Below are 16,913 nucleotides of genomic sequence, written 5' to 3' on the forward strand. Positions count from 1 at the left end.
TCATCAAATAGTAAGGATAACTACTATGTTCCATGCGTGGGGAGGTGGCAGTAGACCAGCTAGATCAAGTTCCCTGCTCTCAGGGAGTTACTTTCTGAAGGGAATGAATAACAATAAATGATGTAATTTCTGTATCGGACAGGTACTATGAGGCAGACAAAATAAGGTAAAGTGGTAGACTGGGGTTGGGGATGCCTGAGAAGAACAACTTTGGCCATGGTGGAGAGAGGAGCCCTGTGTGGCAAGGATGATGGTTGAGACCTGTATGACCAGAGAGCATTGGTTCTGCAACCTGGAGGAGAAAACATACCAGACAGCTGTAACCAGTGCACTTGATGGGAACATAGTTGGCATGTTCAAGGGACAGAGAGGACCCAGGGTGGCTAAAACTTGATGAAGAAGAGAAGAGAGAATAAGAAAGAAGAGGCAAGCATGCCAGAGCTAGATTATGGAGGGCCTCTTGGGCCTGATAAGCAGTTTTGTTCTCATTCTACAGGAAGTTACTGGAGAGTTTTAGGCAGAGTGTGCATATGCATGTGCACGTGTGGGTGGGGTGTAGTAGTAGTGAGATGATCTGATTTACACTTTTTAATTACTGTTTTCAGGATGGACTGCTGTGAATGGGTGGAATGGGGTTTAAGACTGAGGTAAGTAGACCAGTTAGTTGACCAAGTAAAAGATCATGGTTACTTTAAGTAGGGTGGTATTAGCAGTGGAGAAGGAGAGAAGTGGTATGTTTGAGACATATTTTGGAGGTAGAGCCAATGTGATGACTTGGTGAATTAGCAGCACGTCACAGAGGCAGACAGTATACTATAATGGATAAGAAGTAGATTGGATTGCACATGTTTGAATCTCCATGTGGCCACTTAATAGCTGTATATATTAGCTTATGATGTTGGGTAAGTTTTTTAATCACTCTTTGCCTCAGTTTTCTCATCAGTAGATGAGAATAATTATAGTAACCTACCTAATAGGGATGTTTAAGAGTATATAATTTAATATAGCCACCTGATTCTCAATAAGTGTTCTCAGTTTTGGTCGTTGTTTTGTTTTGGTTTTTTTGCTGTTATTGGTTATGGGTTTTGAAGGAAAAAGGAATTTAGGATGACTTACACATTTTTTGGCCAGAGCAAATGAGCTCATAATATGGGGCCTTATAGAGATAAGGAATGCTTTGGGAGTTAGTAGATTTAAGGATGGAGATCAGGTCAATTTTGTCCACAGTAATCTAAGGCACCCATCAGATGAGCAGGATCATTGCTAGAGGAAGTGACAAGATAGGACTTGTATGTAGATCTTTCAATCTAAAGTCTGCCTTCTTTCTGCTCTTTGAGAGGCAGGATAAGTGAGTGATTATGAACACAGAATCTGCAGTCAGACTGCCTGAGTCTGAATTCTAGCTCCGCTAGGTCTGTGTCCTTGGATAAATTGCTTAAACTTTCTGTGCCTCAGTTTTAAACCTGTAAAATGGGATAATAGTTTGATAAAGCACTGAAACAGTTCCTGGCATATGGAGTATAGTTGTGTAAAGTGTTTGCTGTTGTTGCCACTTTTAAATCCTGAACATTGCTATGGAAATGCAAAGAAAACAACATTTAAGATACTATGCGAAGGAAGGATTCACAGGATTCTGGTGACTAATTGCAGATGGAGGTTACGTAAAAGAGAGGCATCAAAGATGATTCTGAGGTTCTGAGCTAGAGTGACCCATTGAATGAGGATTAAAGAATAAGAACCTATTTGGGATGGAGGTGGGGTTGATGATGAGGAGTCGAGTTTTAGATCTATTAACTTTGGAAATAGCCAAGAGAAAATGTCCGGAAAACAGTTTAAAATGTGGGAACTAGAACTTAAGAGAAAGGTCAAGACTAGAAATATAAACATGGAAACATCTGCTTATAATAGTGGCGGCAACCTGTCTAGAGCAGCCACTGCAGGGACACCAGCTACAGTGTGGCCAGGGCTGCACACTCCATGGAGCCAGAGGGGGCCGGGAGCAGGCAGGAGCCCCACTCCCTACTGAGTTGGTGGGGCAGGAGCCCCATGCTCTCAGGTGCACCTGCAGCTGTCCAGCCGCAGATCCAGACCCAGGCATCCTTGTACTCATGGGGGCTCAGAAGTGCCTGCTCCCGTTCCCTGGCCTCTCCCCACACCCGGCACCTGCTGCAGTACGGAACAAAGTTGTGACTGAGCCTGGGTGCTGATGCAACACAGCTGGGTGTGCACATGCTCAGGGCAGCACTGACATGCCAACCCTCTGCTGTCTCAGCCCCCTCTGGGCTTTAAGCACAGAAGGGAAGCCGGTGGGGCTAAGGGCAGCTTGTCGTGGGCCTGCAGGTACCCCTTGACACAAACAGCCTGGGCACCCTGGACAGCATGTTGATGATGGTAGGAAGCAAACAGGCTCCTGGGCAGCAGGTGTGGCAGGTCCCTGGTGAAACCCTACCTTCAAACCAGGGATTACCTGAAGTCTGAGGGCCAGTTTGCCACCCCTGGGTGGAGTCTGCAGCCCAGAGTGAGAACTTGTGCTTTTTCCAAGCCCACCCATGGCCACCCATGGACCAATCAGCATGCACTTCCTCCCTTCTGAGCCCATAAAAACTCCCAGACTCAGCCAGATGTAGGGACTACCAGCTGCAGGAAAGAGCTACCCACTTCAGGTCTTCAGGTCTACTTGACTCATTGGGATGACCTGCATGCAGAAAGGAGCTACCCACTTTGGGTCTACTGAGAGCTATTCTGTCACTCAATAAAGCTCCTTTCTGCCTTGCTCACCCTCTAGTTGTCTGTGTACCTCATTCTTCCTGGACATGGGACAAGAACTTGGGACTCACCAAATGACAGGACTGAAAGAGCTGTAATATAAACAAGGCTGAAACATGCACCGCCCCCCTCTGCCCGGCTCACTACATTGCTCACCCACATACCCCTCACTACCCCACGCCTGGCTCACCCTTGGCAAGTGTGGGATCCAGGCTGGTAGTGCAAGCTGAGCACAGCCTACCAGGCCACGTGGGTGGAACGAGCCCAGTTGGTGTGGACAATATTCAAGTAGAAGGCTCCACTGGCCACAGAGGTTTCTGGCTGGCAAAGTGACACCCCAAGGATCCTATGACACTTAGAGATAATAGCTTAAAGCCACTAGAGTGGATGAGATTTGAGAAAGAGAATGAATAGAATGAATATGTGACCATAGACTTGTGTTAGGATTATGTATCTCCAAAGACAGGGCAGGATAGATTGTAGAGGGCAGAAGTTCAGAGGCAAGAAAGGTAAGGACATAGTTATAGTCTTATGTTTGAGAAATGAAAGGAAAAAAAAATGGGTAGTAGCTAAGTGTCTTAGTTTGTTCAGGTTGCTGTAACAAAATACCATAAACTGGGTAGCATATCAACATCAGAAATTTATTTCTCGCAGTTCTAAAAGCTGGGTGATCCAAGACCATGGTGCTGGTAGATTGAGTGTCTTGGTGCGGGCCTGCTCTCTGGTTCATAAATGGTGCCTTCTCCCTGTGTCCTCACATGATGGAAAGGGTGCAGGGCCTGTTTTATAAGGATACCAGTCATGCTCATGAGGGTTCTGCCCTCATGACCTAATTACCTCCCAAAGCACCCTTCTCCATTCCCCAGCCCCTTATCCCTTGCCAATACCATCACCTTGGGGTTAAAATTTCAACCTGAATTTCAGGAGGAACATACACATTCAGACCATAGCATTAAAGAAGGTGTTAAGTCGCCTGAGGATGTCTTTAAAAAGACATTCAGAATCATTTGGGGAAGAACTAGCCATATAAAAAAATAGGATGATGGATAATCCAAATGTCTTAGAATGGTGGAAGCCAATGGGATCTAGGGCAACATAGGCGTTATAGCAAATCTAGACAAGGAGGAGGGCAGCAGCTGTCCAAGGATAGGTGTGAAGATAACAATAAGCAAATGTGCAACTACAGCAAGAATTAGTGCCCTTTATTGAGTGTTTTTGTGTGAAATACTGTGCTTAGCACTTTGTTCTCTCCCTAAATCTTCAGCAGTTTTCTGAGATAGGGAAAATTATTATATTCTCTGTAGAAATGAAAAATTGGAAACCATTTAAATGTCCATCAACATAAACATTTTAAAAATAAAGTATGGTATATCCACAGAATGTCATGTCCTACAGTCACTTTTTGTTTAATGAGGTAGATCTGCCAAAGAAAGATACCAGTAAAATACTTTTATGTGATAGTAAACACGTGTGTGAAAACGTATCTGTTATCCATCTCTCCTAGTAGACTGAACTCCTCAGGGAGAGATATTGGATCATATTCATATTCTAACATGGAATCTTGTGGATTAGTGTCCTCTTGGTCTGATGAATGAGTCAACAAATGTCTGTAAAATGAAGATTACTAGTACCACACAGGGCTTGAGTATGTGTATATATGTGTGTGTGTGTGTGTTTGTCTGTGACCTATGAGCAGAAAGTATTACAATATTATTAGGAAAAATGCCATTCAGAAAAGAAGGTTTTAATTACTATTAGGAAATTGTCAAAGAGACTTCATGGGTTTTGAACAACAGTGGTGGTGGTTTGCTGGATGCAGTGGCTCACACCTCTAATCCCAACCCTTTGGGAGGTCAATGTGGGCAGATCACTTGAGCCCAGGAGTTCAGGAACAGCCTTGGCAATACGGTGAAATCTGTCTCTAAAAAATATATATAAAAATTAGTCAGGTGTGGTGGTGCTCACCTGTAGTCCCAGCTACTTGGGAGGCTGAGGCAAGAGGATCACCTGAGCCCAGGAGGTCTAGGCTGCAGTGAGCCAGGATCACACCACTACAATCCAGCCTGGGCAACAGAGTGAAAACCTGTCTGAAACAAACAAACAAACAAACAAAGAAACCAATGGTGGTGGTTTGAGGAAAATGGTAAAAACAGAACAGATGGTTTCAACTTTGGTAGTGAAAGGAAGAGTTTTCGGAGTGGGGCTGTCCGAGTTGAATTCTTTCTCTCAGTGGTGAATGGGGCAAAGAGTCCCACTTGGGCTGCAGTTCTAAGTCCAGGCTCATTGTGGTAGATGGTTTGTGAACCAGACTATCTGAAATGCTTAGTTTTTACAATGAAAGAGCTCTTCAGCCCTCTAATAGTGCCCTAACTAGATGCTCAGTATGATTCAACATGTATAGTGACCATTTTAGATCTGAGTACTCTGTTACACAAGTGGAAACAATATCCTAAACAGACCTATGATTCAAAAAGAAGATTCCAGTTTGCCAATTACAATCTATAAGTTGCCTTATTTATTGTTATTGAAATATCATCTGTATTCTAGTATGTTTTCATTTGCTTTTTATTTAAGAATCCCATAACTGTCCTGAAGATTGTACATAATGGCCTATTCTAAGGTTACTCTTCCTTTTAAAGCAGTAAATACTAGATCTCATCCAAGAGAAAGAGAGCTTAATTTTTTCATTTGGTGTTAGAAATCTTGATGAGGCTTTGAAAACTTAAGTTTTTTCTCATCCTTTTGAGAAACATTTAATTGTAAGGTCTTTATCAAGTAAAAACAGAATTTATAAAATTTTAAATGGGTATTTGTTTTTGTTGGATTGTTGAATCACATTTTCTCTTACACATTCATTTAAATCAAATGAAAGTCTGCCTGAAATGGCACTTTCACGATGATTCTGGGAACCATCCCTTTGATTGTATGGTATTTACTGCTGATATATGTATGCCGGTGTTTCTTGCCTTCTATCATACATAAATTTCAGTGGCATATTGAATACCATAGAGAGGAACTGATTGATGATAAATCAAATGTTTTACAGCATATTATTGGGACTGTTCGATTCATTACCATAAAAGAGTTATGTTTGATCAGTATTTTCAGAGCTCCCTAATACTACAATTTATTGGTGCTTCTTAATGTTCTCTGTTAATTATATACAGGTTCCAAAATTGGGTTCAATTTAACATGTATAATACATGTTATAGTGAATCTTTATCACACAAAAAATGAGTAGCAAATATCCAACACTACCTTTGATTAGAACTATTAAGTCCAACAGCTTGTATTTAATGAACATAATGTTAATTAATAGTCAACTGGGTAGTTCATGATCTATTATAAGAATTATCTATTAGAATAAAGCTACTTAGATGTAGAAGGTGCCAAAGGAAAATTGGCTAACAAGAAAGGGAATAACCTCATATGTGGTTAAGATGTCAGATGAACAATTTTAACTCACGGTCTTTTTTTTTTTTTTTTTTACAGAGAATACATAAATTGGGTTTTTATTTTTAGTTCCTCCTCTTCCCTTTAGAGTTAAATGATGGAAAATGACTCTCGGTCCCCAAACTACTCTTATGCATCATTCAAAATAGCCCTGACAGGCTAGCCCCTGTGGTAGTGATGAGGTTTACGGCTTTCCATTCCTTGGTGTTCCATTACTCTGTCTACACCATCAAATTGATTAGTAGGCAGTGGCGAGCAAGGAAAGAAAGGTGGCCGCTGAGAGCCAGCTAGTGCCCATCATTTTAATGAACTGCTTAGAGATGGTTAATATTGTCCTTGATTCTCATTGTAGCTGATGATGACCAGATCTTTTAAAATGTTTTCCCCCTCCCTTATTCTACATTACAGGGCCCACTGGAAAATGATTTGGTAGTTCATGTGGCACTTATAGCAGAAAGCCAAAGGTATGAAATCCAAGTGGGTGGTGTGTTTTTTTGTGGGGAGGGAAGGGGAAATGATTGCTTTATGTTTACAATATCGAGTATGGTAGAAGATACTAACTTCGGAAACTCCTTCACAGGCTTTCAGGGATATCATTAATGTCACTTTAAATGGCCAACATATTATTCTTTTCATGTTTAAAAATAATTTTGTTTTAGTTGTGAATATTAAAGACTGTGACCAGTGCCAGTGTTGCCTGGGTTGTAGTTTTGAGAAATTCGTGCAAACACATGGGATTACCAAAATCAGTGCTTACCCTCCCTGCCAGCCCCTCATGTTTCCATCTGATGCTTCGTGGAGGATCCATAAGGGCCTCTGAAGTCTAGTGCAGATGGCAAATTGCTAATACTAACAAATTAATAATGCCCTCCAAGTTAGCATGTTCCCTTTTATCCTCCTCCTTCACTGCTTCCTAAACTGTAAATGTGTTTTCTAAAAACATCTCTTTTTTTCCCTATGATCTTTAGACTTCAAGTTTTTCTGAACACATATGGTATTCAAACTCAAACTCCTCAACAAGTAGAACCCATTCAGATATGGCCTCAGCAAGAGCTTGTGAAAGTAAGTGATTCTGCCTTTTACTTTCCTTACTTTGTAGAGGTACTAGAGCTTGATGACTGGACTTAGTTTACAGACAAGTCACACAGTTAAAATCTGATTCTGATATAAGACCAGTAATCCAAAAGCTTCTAATTAAATGGAGAATTCCACTTTAGTGGACATTGTTACTAAAAAAACTTTGCACTCTGTGTGTGTGTATACATTATGTTTATAGGTCTTGTTGATTTCTACTTCTTTCTGAACTCTATTACTAACCTAGGATGAGCAGTTAAACAACAAGTTAGTCTTAATTTTAATAGAAATAAAATTATCTTATATTTTGATTTGATTTTTTTCTCTTTTATCAAAACGTATTTTTACATTTTGATTTGATTTTTTCCTTTTATCTTTGATTTTTTCGTCTTTGATTATCAAAAAATATTTAGATGTGAGAAGGTTTGTTTAAAAGAAAACCTTCTCATACCTAAATATTTTTGATATTTACTACTTTCCTTTTTTCTCTTGCCTTCCTGTTTGGTGTCTGAAGTAATTTCAGCCCCTTTGGTTTGCTGGGTCTCAAAGCAATTATAAAGTAAAAGTAACATCTGTATGTATCATTGATGTAGTTCCATACGTATTTGGGATGGAATTAAAAGGTAACGTTTGAGGCCTTTTGCATGCACTGCTCTGTAGATGGATCTGTTATTGCCTATGCTCGTGAATATTCTTGCTCATTAGAGACAGGATATTGTTGACTCCCACCGACTACTTATTTATAAACTGCCATTTTTATTTAGTAATTGTTAAAAACAACATAAGAACAAACTGCTCAGTGTGTAGTAGAAGTCTTTATAACAGTAGCTCTCAAGAGGACATGATTAAGTTTATTAGCTTAACATAAATGGTTGTAGTCAAAGTCTTGTTGCTATGACACAAAAATGAAGACTTAGAGAAGAAAGGTACATATTACATGAGAAAATGCAGGACTCTGGTATCAGGGCTGGATCTTGACATTAGGCAACACAAACCAGAACCTGGGTGTCAGGTCGCCAAGAGCACCAGCTCTTGGAGAGTCCTTACACCTTCTCTAATAAATTTAACCACCGCCACCCTGCCAAGAGATAAAGCTGAAAATCCAAGGATCCCTAGAGTAGGTAACAATTTAAACTCGTACCCAGATGTACATAATGTTACAAGGCAAGGATTGGAAGCAACATGGAAGGAGAGGGAAGGATGCCAAAATCTAAGGCTCCCACGCTGTGCTCTTAGTATTTAGCTGCAGGCTGTCGGCTGCTAATACACTTTTATGCTCTCCTGCTGAAAGCTCTAGAGAACGCCAACAAAGCTTATTCTTTGATAAACATACTCTTAAAACAAATTAACCCAAATCTGTTTTTTCTAGTCTAATTAATATTAGCAACTTATTTTAATAGTAGGTGAGTTTATATCCTACCAGACAACATGCAATCAAGATTTAAAAGGCTAACATGGAGAGCAAATAACTTGAATGTGATATTCATTCATTCAGCAACAAACACATGCTATATGCAGAGCACTGTGTAGGACACTCAGATGAAATGACTTTGTCCCTGTTCTCAGTGACCTCTGAGTTTACTGGTTTGACAGAAAAAAAACAGTGAATTACGGTTCACTTTGATAACTGTTATAATAGATGTTCAATACAAAGTGCTTGTGGAATCAGAGGCAGTAGAAGGCCTTCTGTTACAGAGCAAGTGAAGACTTAAAACAGTTCCTGGCTTATTTTATATCTTGTTTTAAAGATGGTGTTAACAAATGACTTGCAATTTTGGTGTCGTATGGCTAAAAAGACAGACTTGTGAGCAAGAGCCGACCTTCCTGTGCATGTGTTGAGATGGAAGATTGTTTTTTGGTTGTAGCTGTAGCGTCTGTGTTCCTAAGTAGCTACTCTTTGGAATTCATCCTCTAAGATATATTGCCTAGTATTCTGCTCCTTATAAGTCTGCCTTTTCAAAGTAAAGGTGTTCCCTCAAATCTTAGCTGATGCACATATTCTTATGCTAGCGGTTGCTCCCTTTCTTCTGAGAAGCCACTCCCTCCCGCAGCCCACTGAAGAGGATGTGAAGGCAGACAGCTGAGAGCAGGGTTTTTACACAGCATGTGGTTAATATTCATGATGTGATGACTGTAGTGTGATTTGCTTCATGGGGATCGGAATACAGAAATCTGCTCTATGGTACAGACCTAGTATGAAGTACTTCTGTATTTCTGGGTAGTTTGGTCACTACTATGTCTTTCAGTGCACTAAATGTTATGAATGTGTACAACATGGGGGCAGTGTTATATGCACCCTGGAATGTGGGGAGCACTAAATAGTCACAGACCTGCCATACCATGGTTCAGAAAGTTAAGGAGAATCCTTTTACTCTAACAAAGAGTAGTATTTAAAGGAAACCCACCTAGATCAACACATTTTACTATACATTTATTTCTGAAAATTTGAAACTATTAATATATGAGGTAAAGGGGGCTGCATCTAGTGTTATGTGCTGTGGTTTCAGTGCAGCTATCAACATAATGCTTATAAAGCACCGTTTCTGGCCAGTTGACTTTGTCTAAAATCACTGCTATTCCAGAATCAATATTCACAGCACGTGTGGCTCAGGAGAATATTCAGTTGCTCCCTCATTCATCTATCAAGTATTTCCTGAGCACCAGCTACATACTAGGCACAGTGCCAACTTGGGCTGCTGTTCTACAGGAGTGTACAAGTCGAAAGGAGAAAGAGATACAAACCCAACTCTCACATAGATGTGTGCACTATGTCAGTGAACAGAGAGCTCTGGCAACACCACTAATTTTGTATACAATGAAGTTGTTATGTGAAATCGGTCCAAATCACAATCACTAGATTGTGTAGAGATAGTTGGTTTAATTTTCCATTTAGGAAAATATCGGTTAGATTTATTTCTCTCATTAAATGTAAAAATAAATTGCAGACAGATCAAAAATTGAAAACTTTAAAAAATTTTTAAATATAAAAGCACTAGAATAAAAAATAGGAGAATATGTTTTAGCTGTTGGGAGGGGAAGTCCATTTTTAGAATGATACCAATGCCAAAAAGCCATTGAGGAAATGATTGACAAATACTGTATAACTAAATATAGCAAACAGCCTGGCATATCAAAGGTGCTTGTGAAATTTCCTAGTAGAAAAATGTTTATATTGAAATACCACATGTTGAAATGAGATTCCACCTACTGTGCAGTCATTCTCACGTTTCATAACAACACTGAAGAGGAGCAAACTGGGCAAAGTATTTGATTTAAGGGGCAATACTCTTAATATACCAAGATTTCTTAAAACAAAAAAGGATGCCAAATTCCCCCATAGAAAAGGGAACAAATGAAAAAAGTTACAAAACATACAAATAGTCATTAAATATATTAGAAAATGCTGAACCACAAAATATTTTAATATAGTAGTTTAAAAGAAAAAACAAAATATTATTTTGACCCAAGAAGGTGGCAAGGCCTGTACACAGTTAATACCAGTATAAATTGGTACATTATTTCTAGAGGGTGACCAACCTCACATTATATTTCAAAGATAATGTATTCTCTTTGATCCAGCAAGTCTAGGAAATTATCCTGCAGATATAATGACACACTGTCCAAAGATGTTTATTGAATTTTTTTTAAAATAACAAAAAAAATGGGAGCTACCTTTATCAGGAGATAGGAGTTAAAAAAGGTAAAGGGGCTTCTTGATTAGATTAAGTGCTCTCCTCTGACACTGATTAACTCTTAATTCATTCCAAGACTGTTTTTAACCTTCTAGAAATTCTAGAAGTTTCTGTTCCACTGTGTCACCCTTCCCTATTTTGTAATACTTCTGCAGACTTTTCCCCCTCAGTTTTTATTTCTTTATGTATTTATTTTTGAGATGGAATTTCACTCTTGTCACCCACACTGGAGTGCAGTGGCACCATCTCGGTTCACTGCAACCTCTGCCTCCTGGGTTCAGGCAATTCTTCTGCCTCAGCCTCCCTAGTAGCTAGGATTATAGGCGTGTGCTACCACGCCCAGCTAATTTTTGTATTATTAGTAGAGACTGGGTTTCACCATGTCAGCCAGGCAGGTCTTGAACTCCTGACCTCAGGTGATCCACCCGCCTCGGCCTCCCAAAGTGCTGGGATTATAGGCATGAGCCACTGTGGCCAGCTTTCCCCCTCAATTTTAATATTTCTTCAATCATTTCAACATAGAAATATACAGAAAAAGTATAGACTCATTTTAACATCTTTTTTGTTTGTTTGTTTGTTTGTTTGTTTGAGACGGAGTCTTGCTGTGTTGCCCAGGCTGGAGTGCAGTGGCACGATCTCAGCTCACTGCAAGCTCCACCTCCTGGGTTCGCGCCATTCTCCTGCCTCAGCCTCCCTAGTAGCTGGGACTACTAGGCACCCGCCGCCATGCCCAGCTAATTTTTTGTATTTTTAGTAGAGACGGGGTTTCACCGTGTTAGCCAGGATGGTCTCGATCTCCTGACCTCGTGATCTGCCCACCTCAGCCTCCCAAAATGCTGGGATTACAGGCGCTAGCCACCACACCTGGCCCATTTTAACATCTTGAAACTGGAATACCACAATATTAAGTTTAAAAAATGGGACACAGAATATATGTTATATGAACCCATTTATGGAAATATACACACATATTGACATGTGTATAATATGAGTATATATTTATTGATGTACTTTTAAGAGTCTTTAACCCTATCTATACTCTTGGTGCCCCTTAGGGATCATACAATAAACTATACTCCTTTCAGCATATACCAGAGAAATAGTTGTTGCAAAAGGGATTGTGAAAATAAACAGGAACATTCACTTTGAGTGTATGGTTTGAATATTTCATAAAATGTATGTAATCAGAAAAAATCAATGAAGACATTTTCATTTTGGTGGGAAATACTTGAAGGTGGAAATTTAGTAGGAGATTATGGGCCTAGTTTTAAAAATGTTAAACAATTAAATTTTTTTAATGATACAGGAAGCCTTAGCCTCTTTGTGTTCTTTTACGAATCAGAGCCATGTACGTTGTACATTTATAGCAGTGTAAGAACAATATCAAATTTAAGAATGTTGCTAAGTAGATCTGCAAAAGTTTTGCTCTCAAATCTCTCAGTAATCCAAAATCTAAGCTAACATCTTTGGCTAGCTTGTCTTCCTACAAGTTTTTGGATTAGGGTTCCCTAGCTTCTTTCTCTCTGGAAAGATCAAAAATTAACAGGGCAATACTCAGGGGCAAGAAAGTGACATGAATTCTTACCTGACTCTAACTTACAAACTTGTGTCTTACAGGCTTATTTCCACCTGGGTATCAACGAAAAGTTAGGACTCTCCGGAAGGCCAGATAGGCCCATTGGCTGCCTCGGTACATCAAAGGTACTCATGAAATGTCCTCAAAAAGTAGTTTTTGGATTCTGATACCACATACTGAAATGGTGTTTGACCTGCTATGCATCCTTTTTCATTTTCATTATGTACTCAGACTACTTATCTGAAGTATTATTTTCTGCTAGTAAATCTTATTTTGCATAATATCGTGGAAGTCTTATCTAAGCTTTGTAAAATATCTAATTATAATGATATTTACTCACAGACTTTTTCTATCATATTTGAGGTAGACTGCTTTAAGTTTATTAGTATACTGATTCAATCAAGAAACTAAAATTTTTAAATATTATATGGATGTCACAAGCTATTAATTTATGTGCTTATTCAGAATTAAACATCAGTTTTTATTTTTATTGAGACTTATAGTACTGCACCTTTGCCTTTGGTATGTTCTTTAGTTATTTGTTTTAAAACTTTTTCCCTTACAGATTTATCGCATTTTAGGAAAGACTGTGGTTTGTTACCCGATTATTTTCGACCTAAGTGATTTCTACATGTCTCAGGATGTTTTCCTGCTGATAGATGACATAAAGGTAGCTTCGGAACACCTTTCTTAAAAATGGAATGACTTTGTTTCCACTGATTTTATCATATGTTACTATATTGAGTACTCCCAGATATCTGTGATACTAGGTTAACACAGTGTAAAGCATGACAGTAAAACCACCTGCATAGCTTTGGAGAGTGTAAATTACTTGCAGCACTGGCATAATAGATGACCTCTATCTTATATACAGTTGTATGACTGCTCATTGTGCCTTTCTACAAATGAAATGAAAAGATACAATTCAGAAAAACAGGGGGACCTATTTTGAAAAATATGTTCATATGACAGTTTATCTCTTTTTGAACAAAAGGTAAATTAGCAAAATAATTTTATTCATGAAGAATATCCAGTAAAACCTCAACTAACTCATAACTCCATGAGTTAAAATCTTCACTCCCTTTTCTACTTACAGAGCAGAGAAGGTTAGAATCATGATTTAAAGCATGAAATCTGGAGCCAGACTGCATTCGTTAAAATCTTGGCTATGCCACTTGCCAGCTGTGTGTTCTTGGGCAAGTTACTTAACTCCTCTGTACCTCGTTTTCCTATCTGTAAAACTGAATAATAATTAAGGGGTGTTCTGAGGATTAAATGAGTTAATATATTTAAGATACTAAGAATAGTGCCTGGCATATGGTGAATTATTATATAAGTTTTTGATGTGATGATGATGATTATTATATTTAAGTCTTTGAGATGACTGATTGATTGACAGATAGATAGATAGATAGATAGATAGATAGATAGATAATTAGTCAAATAAAGAACTCCCTCTACATTGCTAATGGTCTGTATAAATTCAGTCCAGTCTTCTCCACCTGCTGTAATATAAATCCCTAGTAATATGAAGTGAGTTAATCTTCTGAATGGCTGGCATGATTGTTCCCCCTGAGGCCATTCTTGAACTGTACATTTTAGGCTTTTTAAAAAAAGGAGGCCAAGCACATTGGCTCATACCTGTAATCCCAGCACTTTGGGAGGCTGAGGCAAGTGGATCACTTGAGCCCAGGAATTCTAGACCAGCCTTGGCAGCCTCTAAATAAATAAACAGATAAATAGATTAAAATTTTTTAAAAGAGGGGAAAAAAACCATTAAAACAAATGTAGTGTGATTACTTTTAAGAATGAAGTTTGAAATCATTGAACTCCAAGTGGTGTTCAGCGTAACTTGCATGTACCCAGAGAACCTGCTAGAGCACTTCTACACCTAAGTAGTCTAAGTTATTCAGGGTTGGATTGTGAACTGTCTTGCTACATAAGAATTTTGTTGGCTCTTTGGCACTCATGGTTGAGCATCCTGTTCGTCTTAGATACTGTGTCATTCTGTTTTGACAGAATGCACTGCAGTTCATTAAACAATATTGGAAAATGCACGGACGTCCACTTTTCCTTGTTCTCATCCGGGAAGACAATATAAGGTAGGTTGATACAAGAAGTAAGGTGCAAGTGTCTCACTGCCATGAACGCAGTGAGCCCTTGGGAAGAAAGGCCTCCTTGGATTTTTTTGTATACTTCTTAGTAGGTGATAGAATACTTTGTATATATAAGGGGCACTTAGTATTAGATTATTAATTCACCATTCTGATGTTAATCTGTACATTTTGTTTATTTATATTTTTTAGAGGTAGCCGGTTCAACCCCATATTAGATATGCTGGCAGCCCTTAAAAAAGGAATAATTGGAGGAGTCAAAGTTCATGTGGATCGTCTACAGGTAGCCTTCTGATTTTCAGTATGCTTCTATTTTCAGGACAGTTAATCTACAATACAGCTATGTTTCTTACTATATGTTCTATTTAAGGTTTTTGTCTTAAGGTTTTATTCTCTACCTATCTTCCTATTCCTATTGTCACCTTTCCAGTTTATCTGATCCCACGAAGTCAGATGCTTAAACACTTGCAGCGATTTCCTGTGCAGAATTTTAACTTCAGTAGCTCATCTCTAAAAGCTAGGTCCATAGTGGTGAAGTGACCTGCTTTATAACCTTGGGCTTTTAGGGGCAGACTGGCTGACTGTTGGTCCAGTGCTCTTTTTCCTGCTTTATACTAACATCCAACCTGGGAATAAACCTTGTTCTGTTCAGAACTTCACAGCATTATCTTCACAGCTCCTAAATTACAGAAACAGTCTTTGGTTCACTGCTGGTCATAACAGCCTCTCTGTCCACAGTTCTCTCCTACTAAACACTCTTTGTGCTTCAGCCAATACAATAATTACTGTGTCTTGAATTTTGTGGGGTTCTGTCCCTCTGCTCACACCATTTTCTCTGCCTGGAATATCCTTCCTTCTTTCAGGGTTACTGGGCTTTGAGGTCTTACCAGACTTTAAGGGCAGCTCTACAAAATCATCCAGACGCAAACATACTTCTATTCTTCAACATTGCTTTCGTGACCTTTAACTACTAAGATTGTGGTCTATTATATAGGCTTATATAATTTATTTCTGTAAAATAATAATGATTATTCCATGGGGTCTTTCACATAGTAGGTGCTCAATATTAAATAAGAAAGAGGAAAGTTTATAAAGAAAGACCTATATAGTGTTATAAATGGCATGTTTGCATACTCATTCACTGGTGATTGTATTTTGCATACTTGATTTTCACCTAGGCATTTATCTTTTTTCCTTTATTTTCTGTTGCTTTGTCTTTTTGTAATGCCTCCTGAGGCAATTTCTTTGATTTTTATATTGCAGTTCTTCTACTGAGTTTTGCATGTTGGCTATCATGTTTTAAATTTTCATTTTTCGTAGTATCCCGTCCTATGGATATTTCATGGATGTCATATTTTATCTTTTCTGAGGATATAACTTAGAGGTTTTTTTTTCTTCTTCAATTTTCCTTTCCTCTGCATTATGACTTTCAGAGGTTTTTCCCTCAGTCTTTCATGTTGGAGGCATTTGTCAGATGTCCAGTATTCTTTAGCTACTTATTAATTTTTAAAAGTGAAGAAGTAAAAAGTTCATAGGAAGCTGTGTGCTTGGGTACAAAGATTCTCTTTTTCTTTTGTTACTATTTCAGCTTTTGTTTTTGATTCAGCGGGATACATATACCTGGGTATATGCATGATGCTGAGATTTGGGGTGTAAGTGGTCTCATCATCCAGGTTCTAAGCACAGTTCCCAATAGTTTTTCATTCCTTGCCCTCCTTCCTCCCTCCCTGCTCTAGTGGTCTTTTTTTTTTTTTTTTAAATACTGCCCCAGTATTAGGATTCGCTGGGTTGAATGGTAGTTCTGTTTTAAGTTCTCTGAGAAATCTCCAAACTGTTTTCCACGGTGGCTAAACTAATTGACATTTCCACCAAACAGTGTATAAGCATTCCCTTTTCTCTACAGCCTCACCAGCATCTATTGTCTTTTGACTTTTTAATACTAGCCATTCTGACTAGTGTGAGATGGTGTCTCACTGTGAGTTGTTTTTTTTGTGTGTATTTCTTTGTTTGTTGGTTTGTTTGTGAGACAGGGTCTCACTCTGTCACCCAGGCTGGAGTGCAGTAGAGTGCACAGCTCACTGTTCCCTCAACCACCCAAGCTCAAGGGACCCTCCCACCTCAGCCTCCCAAGTAGCTGGTACTACAGGTACATGCTGCCATGCCTGACTAATTTTTTAGTTTTTTGTAGAGACAGGGTCTTGCTGTGTTGCCCAGGCTGGTCTCAAACTCCTGGGCTCA

General features: G+C 39.0%; 1 protein-coding gene across 1 annotated transcript in view; it reads left to right on the top strand.

The window, feature by feature from the left end:
• Positions 1 to 16,913, top strand: part of PHKB (phosphorylase kinase, beta) — a 126,423-nt gene that overhangs the window by 60,786 nt on the left and 48,724 nt on the right. Inside the window, exons 9-14 of the mRNA XM_011989147.1 lie at positions 6,628 to 6,683; positions 7,188 to 7,281; positions 12,603 to 12,686; positions 13,127 to 13,231; positions 14,581 to 14,663; positions 14,868 to 14,958. Coding sequence (XP_011844537.1) covers positions 6,628 to 6,683; positions 7,188 to 7,281; positions 12,603 to 12,686; positions 13,127 to 13,231; positions 14,581 to 14,663; positions 14,868 to 14,958 — 513 coding nt within the window. The remainder of the gene's footprint in view (positions 1 to 6,627; positions 6,684 to 7,187; positions 7,282 to 12,602; positions 12,687 to 13,126; positions 13,232 to 14,580; positions 14,664 to 14,867; positions 14,959 to 16,913) is intronic.

The sequence above is a fragment of the Mandrillus leucophaeus genome, unplaced genomic scaffold (genome assembly GCF_000951045.1).
Source record: "Mandrillus leucophaeus isolate KB7577 unplaced genomic scaffold, Mleu.le_1.0 Scaffold348, whole genome shotgun sequence".
Taxonomy (NCBI): domain Eukaryota; kingdom Metazoa; phylum Chordata; class Mammalia; order Primates; family Cercopithecidae; genus Mandrillus; species Mandrillus leucophaeus.